The 8,334-nt window shown below is 52.6% G+C and overlaps 2 protein-coding genes across 6 annotated transcripts in view; one reads left to right on the forward strand and one right to left on the reverse strand.

Moving 5' to 3' along the window:
• The window catches only part of MSH5 (mutS homolog 5), a 26,815-nt gene extending 22,424 nt beyond the window's left edge, over positions 1-4,391 (reverse strand). For 2 of the 5 annotated variants that reach the window (XM_037736322.1, XM_037736319.1), the window contains exons 1-3: positions 4,313-4,391; positions 4,075-4,203; positions 24-180 (exon numbers count right to left, since the gene is read on the reverse strand). In XM_037736322.1, the coding sequence (XP_037592250.1) occupies positions 24-167 (144 nt within the window). In that variant the 5' untranslated portion in view covers positions 168-180; positions 4,075-4,203; positions 4,313-4,391. The other 3 variants (XM_037736320.1, XM_037736323.1, XM_037736321.1) reach the window with 2 other exon arrangements.
• On the forward strand, positions 4,353-7,608 carry CLIC1 (chloride intracellular channel 1). Its single transcript, XM_017522365.1, has 4 exons — positions 4,353-4,647; positions 6,523-6,632; positions 6,831-6,956; positions 7,123-7,608. Exons 1-4 carry the CDS (start codon positions 4,609-4,611, stop codon positions 7,295-7,297), a joined length of 450 nt encoding a protein of 149 aa, XP_017377854.1. The 5' UTR covers positions 4,353-4,608; the 3' UTR covers positions 7,298-7,608.
• Positions 7,609-8,334: the final 726 nt, after the last annotated feature.

Below are 8,334 nucleotides of genomic sequence, written 5' to 3' on the forward strand. Positions count from 1 at the left end.
AAGTTCCTACTCCCCTCAGAGACCTCGGCCAGCTCCTCCTCCTCGACTTCCTCTTCCTCGGCCTCCCTGGGGGCCGGCACTGCGGCCGGGCTGGGGAAACGGACGGAGGCCTCTCTAGGTCCCGATCCCTGCGGCGTCCTGCCTGGGGTCGTTCCTAAGGAGGCCATGAGCCTGGAGGCTCTGCGGATGCAAAAAGTGCGGGCAGTTCAGAAGCAACGCTCCACGGAGCCCGGGGTAGGGTGGCGCGCTGAAGGCAAAGAACTGAGTCCTTCTGCTACAGGGCTGCGGGGCAGGGCTGAGGGGCGTGGAGAGCTGTGGACGCGGGCATGGGTACATTTTGAGGGGGTGAATTATCGGGTATTTAACTAAAGCACAGATTGTGGGAAACTCCACGCGCCCCATCCTCATTTCTGTCACGCGGCGGTTGTACTTTGGAAGAGGTCTGAGGGTCCTATGGAGCGAGTCGTGCACGTCTTATATCTCTGCCTCTGCTAACCACGCGCCAGGACCACAGCCTCACGCTCTTATCTTCCTCCTCCCCCAGCTGCCTCCATCGCAGCGCTTTCCCGCCTTTTCGGTCACCTAGGTCGCGACACGAGAGAGAACGCCCCACTGACTAACCACCTAGAGTCTGCGGGACGGACGCGCGGGTGCGTGAGCGGGGTGCGCGCGCACACGCCCCGCCCTCCTAGCCGCTATTGATTGGAGAGGCCCTGATCCAGCCTAGAGATCCGACAGAGTGAGGAGGAGGGGCGTATACTGCCGTTGCTGAAGAGTGTGGACGCTGATTGGCCTATTTGCATTCGGGGCGGGTCTAGAACGTTCAAACTTCCCGCCCTCTGCCGTTGCTTAGCAGCCGCGCCTCTAGCCCTCAGGGTTTCTAGACTTTGATTGGCACAGTGGGAAGCCCGAGAGAAGGTCGGTTAAGGGGCTGCAGTCCCAGTCCCTGGAAGGGTTCTGGGAGCGTTGCGGGGGGTATGAGAAGGAGGCCAACCTTAAAGAGCCAGAGGCGCGCTTTTTTTTTCTGCAACAACTCTAAGTTAATATTTGTACCCTCTGAGTTAATATTTATACAGAGCTTAGAAGTGCCTGGCAAACAAAGTAAGATCTACTTGAGCGGTGTTTCAAATAAATAAGAGGAAATAAGCAAGACTCCTGTCTCAGCGCTACCTTGTCTGTTTTCTGGGTGCAGGGTATGACCACCCCCATAATGGCGCAACGGGGCCTAATTTATTATTTAAACCCCTCAAGTGGAGGTGGAAGCATTTGAAATACACCAAATTCTGGCAGAGACAAGTAGTTCTGAACACCACACCCCTCCCTACTGGGATATGCCCATACCCCTTTGCACATCTGCACACCCCTGAATACAGAGAGGTATCATTCATGCATTCAGCAACTATTTATTTAGTGCCTATTCTGGACCAGGGCATGGACTCAAAGCGGTGAACATAATGAAGTCCCTGCTCCATAAAGCTTATTTGTGCGTGTGTGTGTGTGTGTGTGTGTGTGTGTGTTGGGAGTGAAGTTATGAGAGAGAAATATGTATATATATAATCCCTTAAAATGCACCATCCTCCCCAGCTTTGTTCTCACTACCCTGAGATGGGGAGAGTCCTCCCCAGCCCCCCAACTCAAGAAGTTAGGAACGATGGTGAGGGTGAGATGACCTAGCTATGCTACCCAGTAGTTGGAACATCCCCTCCAGCAAGAAAGGTGGGGGAACAGAGTTAAGAGCTGGGTTAATGGTTACCCCTGGCAAATTTGTTGAGCAATGAAGCTGTAGAAACTTGGAGGAGGTTGGTGACAGATCTAGGGAGTGTCAGGGAGGGACCCACCTTCCAATCTGGGGTGTGAAGAGATTAGGGACTGGTTTACCAAGCCCAGGAAGGGGAGGGAGTGGAAAGAAGCCCAGAGAGGGAAAGAGGAGATACTGAAATAGAAGAAATGCAGGGAAAAGGAGGTAAGATGGAGGGAAACCTCTGATGCAGGATTTGAGGGGCAGCCCTGGCCTCAAATCCATGAGGCTCTGCTGGATGGTTCCAGGAGAGGGCATCCTTGCCTGTCACTTGGTAAATTAAGGCATGATGGGGTAGTCATGCCAGCCAGCCAAAGTCAATATTGGTATCAAGGCAGCTGTAGCTATAAAGCGGTAGGAGAGAAAAGAGAGGCTGCCAAACCTGTTTGATCCTCAAGCTGGCTCCATTTACATAAGGTTTCTTTTGGACACAGACCAGTTGGAACAGGAGAGGACCCTGAGAAGTAGAGCTGCTTTGATCTCCTCCCCTCAGTGGGAAGGGGTCCTGTGTGCAGATTTTGAGGGTCACCGTGGAGGGGATTCACACACACACACAGTCATGGAGTCATTCTATATCCTTACAGGACGTTACAGTTCAAGGGAATGAACACCAAAAGATAGCCCTTCTATTGGGAGAGAAAAAGGCCCTCCCACAGGCAGGAGGAAACCCACAGAAGAGGAAGCACAAGAGGAAACCACCAACTGCTGGTTTCCAGCAACACATCACGTCACTCCACCCCACTCCTCCCCTAAGTCTCTCCCTTTCTTTAAGTTTCAAGCCCTGTTTATTTTGTTTGTTTGTTTGTTTTCTTTTTTGAGACGGAGTCTCGCTCTGCTGCCCAGGCTGGAATGCAGTGGCGAGATCTCGGCTCACTGCAACCTCCGCCTTCTGGGTTCAGGGGATTCTCCTGCCTCAGTCTCCTGAGTAGCTGGGATTACAGGCACACACCACCACGCCCAGCTAATTTTTGTATTTTTAGTAGAGACGGGGTTTCACGGTGTGGTCAGGCTGGTCTCGAACTCCTGACCTCGTGATCCGCCCTCTTGAGTCTCCCAAAGTGCTGGGATTACAGGCGTAAGCCACCACGCCAGCCAAGCCCTGTTTTGCTTCTGTGTTCTTGTACTCCACCATGGTTTTCTGGAACTGTAGTTCTTTTGTTAGACAGAGAGTGACGAGGAAGAAAGAGAAGAGATGATTGGACAGGAGAGAAATTCAGGATATGGAGGCTGGAATTCTGGGGCTATTTTTCAGCAGATCATAAAACGTTTAATAGAAATCAAGGTTACTGAGGAGAGAGCTGCTCTTCCTGTGGCCTCCCTGTTTATTTAGGTGTCCCCAAGGACTCCACTCACACTATTCTGTCGATCTTTGCTTTATCCCCATGTCAGGACCAGCTAACAATACCCCTACCCCATCCCCCACACACATACCTCAGGATTGCGGCAGCTCTATCCCAGAGCCATGATAATCCCACCCCTCTGCCCCATCTCCAAGGCAACCTGTCAGTGAGAAGAGGACAAAGGGCACAGGAATGGGCCCCAATAGGAAGGATAAGTGGAAGCGCAAAGCTGACTAAGCTATAGGAATAGACATCCCCCTGCAACAAAGCCCCTTGCCTCAGCTTCTTGTTTCCTTAGCACAAGATTAGGTCATCTCCCTTCCCATCTCTATCATCCCTAACTCTACTTTCTTTTTCATTTTTTTGAGACAGACTTTTGCTCTTGTTACCCAGGCACCAACTCGGCTCATTGCCAACTTCAACTCCCAGGTTCAAGCAATTCTCCTGCCTCAGTCTCCTGAGTAGCTGGGATTACAGGTGCCTACCACCACGCCCGGCAAATTTTTGTATTTTAGTAGAGACGGGGTTTCACCATGTTGGCCAGGCTGGTCTCAAACCCCTGACCTCAAGTGATCCACCCGCCTTGGCCTCCTAACGTGCTGGGATTACAGGCGTGAGCCACCCCGCCCAGCCCCTAACTCTACTTCGATCCCAAGTCTAGGCCACAAGGACTGCAACTCTTAGGGAAGTCCTAGTGCTGAGCTGGGCCCAGGGACAGTAGACTGTGCCCAGGGGCACAGGACCTACTGAGACACACCATCTAGGCAGCTCAGGGAGTGCTGGCATCACCTCTTTCCTAATCCCAGGCTGCACAGCTAACGGTTCCTATTCCCAATCCCAGACTTCCACTTCCAAGTTCTTCTCTCAGACTACAGCCCGGGCAACCCAGAATATGGATTGGCATCCAGAAGAAATGCAGAAGGCTTAAACGACCACCTTTCATTCTAAGACCCCATCCCTGGATCTTCATGGGTGTTCCCAAGCTGTTAGTGTCGTTTTTTGTATGAGGGTCAGTCGGGTTATACTCAAATTAATGAAGCAGGGAAACTGAGGCAGAAAAAAGTCCTGTGTTCAGGAGATATCGGAGTAACAAGGTTTTCAGGACTCCTCCGTAACACTCCCATCCCCATCCGGTGGGAGATCCGAGGATTCTCCCTCCCGACCCACTCCCTACCTCGTCGAGCCCCGCCCCCCTCCAGTCCCCTCCCCAGGTTCAGGGCGGGGCCGGTCGGTGAGTCAGCGGCTCTCTGATCCAGCCCGGGAGGGGACCGAGCTGGAGGAGCTGGGTGTGGGGTGCGTTGGGCTGGTGGGGAGTCTGAGAACAAACAGGGTCTGATTGGGCTTGTGTTGCGCTGAAGGGACAGCCCTGGGTCTAGGGGAGAGAATCCCTGAGTGTGAGACCCGCCTTCCCCAGCCCCAGCCCCTCCCAGTTCCCCCAGCGACGGCCACTTCCTGGTCCCCGACGCAACCATGGCTGAAGAACAACCGCCGGTCGAATTGTTCGTGAAGGTAAGAACACTTCTCTCCTCAGCCACCCAAATTCCTGGAAGCCAGCTCTCACCTTTCCCCCGGTCCAGCCTTAACTCCCCAATCCCTTCCCTCCTTGACTCCCACCCGAATCCCACGTGCACTCTTTGGTTCAAGGGTGGTTTTGGGAGGGGAAGACCTTAACTTGTTAGCAGGTAATAAGAATTCTAGAATCAACTCTGAAAAGTTTGTAAAAGTGCAAGTTTCTAGCAACCTAAAGGAAGGGAATTAGAGAAAAAGAATTCCCAAAAGTGAGACTGCAGTGCGGGGTGGGGGGGGAGCTGATGAAGGGACCGTGGGGGCCCAGCAGAGTTTAGAAAGGACAGAGGGGAACCTCGGCTAGGACATGTGGCCCTATAAGATCTGAGGGTGAGTAGCGTAGTAGGGGAGGGGTGTGTGTGTGTGGTTGGGTGTGTTAAGGGAGGCCTGAGAGTGAGAGCAAGTACACTGGGACGCTTTGGAGGGGTGGAACAAAGCCAGAGACTGGGATTGGAGTTCAGAAAGCAGAGCTGGAGAGGTGGTGGGGTGGTATCGAATATCCCCCGGTCTGGGGAAGGGGAGAGAAGGGGAGGTGGCAAGGAGACGTGAGTTGAACGTAGCTACCACTAGGACGGGTGGGAGAGAGATCAGGCGGAAGGAGAGCTCGATTAGGGCATTTTGGGATGGTTGGAGAAGCAGGAGATTTGCCGCAACTCTCTCCGCTCTCTTCGGGTGTGGGTGAGGAGAGATGGTCCTATGGCATTTGGGTACCAAGACTGCAGGCGGCAGGCTTCTCGGCCTGGCTCCCCTCCTACTCTAGCGGCTGCTCCCCTCCAGACCGCTGCTGCATTCTTTTCCCAGCCTCGGGACCTCCTGTCTGTGCCCCTCCCTCCCTTCTGTAACTGCGTCCTCTTCTCCCTGCTCCGTTTGTGTCTCCCTGTTGGCACGAATGTCTCCCCACCCTCCACTTTCCTGCTGCCTTTCTTTCCACTTCCCGGGACCCTTTTGTTCCTCTCATCTTTGTATCTCTGCCTGTGTCTCCCTCTCCCTTCTGCTTGGGTGTCTTGGGCAGCCATTCCCTCTCCCTGGGCCGGGGAAGTCGGAGCGTGCCTGGGTCCGCCCCCTTAGGTGTGGTCCCCACCTCACTCTCACACTGGCCTCTGGGGCTATTTTTACTCCTGGGTGAGGCTGTGCTGCAGAGATTCTGGCCCTGTGTCCTGTGAGAGGATGGTTATCTGCAGTAAGAGGACTTGTGCTGGGAGACCCTGGCAGCGGGTTGGGGGGGGGTAGGCTTAGCTGCCCAGGCCTCATCCTCACAGGTCCCTTCCCCCACTTCCTTGACAGGAAGGAAGCTGCTGAGGCCAGAGACAGAGAGATGAATCATCCTCAGCTTAGGGGGAGGTGTCCCTTGGGCCAATGAGGTCACCACTTGCTAATTAGAGGGCAATCCCCCTCTGTAGGGCCCTCCACATCTCTAGAGCTCTGGCTCCCAAACCTGTCCTGTCTAGAGAATCTGCTTCCTTCAGGAACCCAGAAATCCAGGCTTCTGGCCTACAACTCTGGCCTCACTGAATTTCCACACACTTCCCTTTCTAGGGTAGGATTCAGATCCTCCAAGTTCTCCAGGACCTCTTCCCTCTGCCTCCCTCTCACTGTCCTCAGTCTCTGGGGAACCAGAAGCCTGCCTTTGCAAAAAAATTTCCCATCGATCTGCTTTAGGTTTGACCCAGGCCCAAGGGCAAAGAGTCCATAGTGAGGGGACAGTGTATGTGTCATGACTAGGCAGAAAGCAGCTGGTCTGGGAGTGGGAGTGCAGAGACTGGCCTGGGGGTGGGTGGGGTGCACCAGGCATAACCTTGGGCTGGGGTTGCTTTTCAGGCTGGCAGTGATGGGGCCAAGATTGGGAACTGCCCCTTCTCCCAGAGACTGTTCATGGTCCTGTGGCTCAAGGGAGTCACCTTCAACGTTACCACAGTTGACACCAAGAGGTAGGCTTGCTTCTGTTCCTCAAAACACCCCTTGTGTACACATGTGTGCAAACACACACTCACCCACCTGAGTCCTTCTATCTTGAATATTTTTGCCCTCCTCCTTGGAGTCCATTTCTTATCCTACATCCCTCCATCTCCACTTTCTGGTTCTCCCTGACCCCCATTTCCAGTCCTGATGCCTGGCCCTTTCTCCAGGCGGACCGAGACAGTGCAGAAGCTGTGCCCAGGAGGGCAGCTCCCATTCCTGCTGTATGGCACTGAAGTGCACACAGACACCAACAAGATTGAGGAATTTCTGGAGGCAGTGCTATGCCCTCCCAGGTATGGGGACACTCAGAAAAGGGAGAGGTTGCAGCACAGGGAGATTTTAGGAAACAGACAGTTTGCAGAAATGGAAAACAGAGGTGATGGTGGGGCTGGGGCAGGGGAGCTAGCTGAGCTTCCTCCCAGGAAGACATCTTACCTCATTTTTCCCATTGGCTTTCAGGTACCCCAAGCTGGCAGCTCTGAACCCTGAGTCCAACACAGCTGGGCTGGACGTATTTGCCAAATTTTCTGCCTACATCAAGAATTCAAACCCAGCACTCAATGATAGTGAGTCTTGTGGGTCAGAGGCTTGGGTCCTGGGAGGAAGAGAGGACCCAGTGGGTGGGAGACATTAGGGACACCTGGAAGTTCAGATATAGGGAGATGAAACAGATGTTGGTAAATCTCCCCCAGCTTCCCATTTTTCCTTTACCTCTATATTTCCCTGAAGTTTCATTGTCCAAGACTTTTAAACCTTTCTCATTTGTCCCCTAGCCTCTTCTGCCCCACTGGGGACATTAGTTGGTTGCTGGCCTATTTTCTGGCAGAATAGAGTTGTGCTTAAGAACAGTCATCACTCTACATCCAGACTACCTGAGTACAAATCCAACTAGCTGTATAACTTTAAGCATTCATTTCACCTTTCTGTAAGTCCATTTCCAGATCCAAAAAAAATTTTTTTTTGAGATCAAGTCTCACTCTGTTGCCCAGGCTGGAGTGCAGTGGCATGATCTTGGCTCACTGCAGCCTCTGCCTCCCAGTTCAAGTGATTCTCCTGCCTCAGCCTCTCAAGTAGCTGGGATTACAGATGTGTGTCACCACGCCCAGCTAATTTTTGTAGTTAGTAGAGACGGGGTTTCACCATATTGGCCAGGCTGGTCTCGAACTCCTAACCTCAGGTGATCCACCCACCTCAGCCTCCCAAAGTGCTGGGATTACAGGCATGAGTCACCGTGCCTAGTAATAATGAGTTTTTTAAATGTAAAGTGCTCGCTTTGGGAGGCCGAGGGGAACAGATCACTTGAGGTTAGGAGTTGGAGACCACCCTGGTCAACATGGCTGGTCTCTACTAAAAAAAAAAATACAAAAATTATCCATGTGTTTTGGCAGGCACCTGTAATTGAAGCTACTTAGGAAGCTGAGGCAGGATAATCACTTGAATCTGGGAGGCAGAGGTTGCAGTGAGCTGGGATCATGCCACTGCACTCCAGCCTGGGCAATCAAGCGAGATTCCATCTAAAAAGAATTAAATAAAATGGAAAATGCTTAGAATAACACATAGGAAAGTAACTACATGAGTGTTAGCTATTATTATTTTGGACTCACCATAAGTATCCACACCCAGTGGGCCTTCTCAGATTATGTCAATCTTTTCCTGAAGTTCTAATCAATT

This window comes from Cebus imitator, unplaced genomic scaffold (genome assembly GCF_001604975.1).
Source record: "Cebus imitator isolate Cc_AM_T3 unplaced genomic scaffold, Cebus_imitator-1.0 Scaffold24, whole genome shotgun sequence".
Lineage (NCBI taxonomy): Eukaryota > Metazoa > Chordata > Mammalia > Primates > Cebidae > Cebus > Cebus imitator.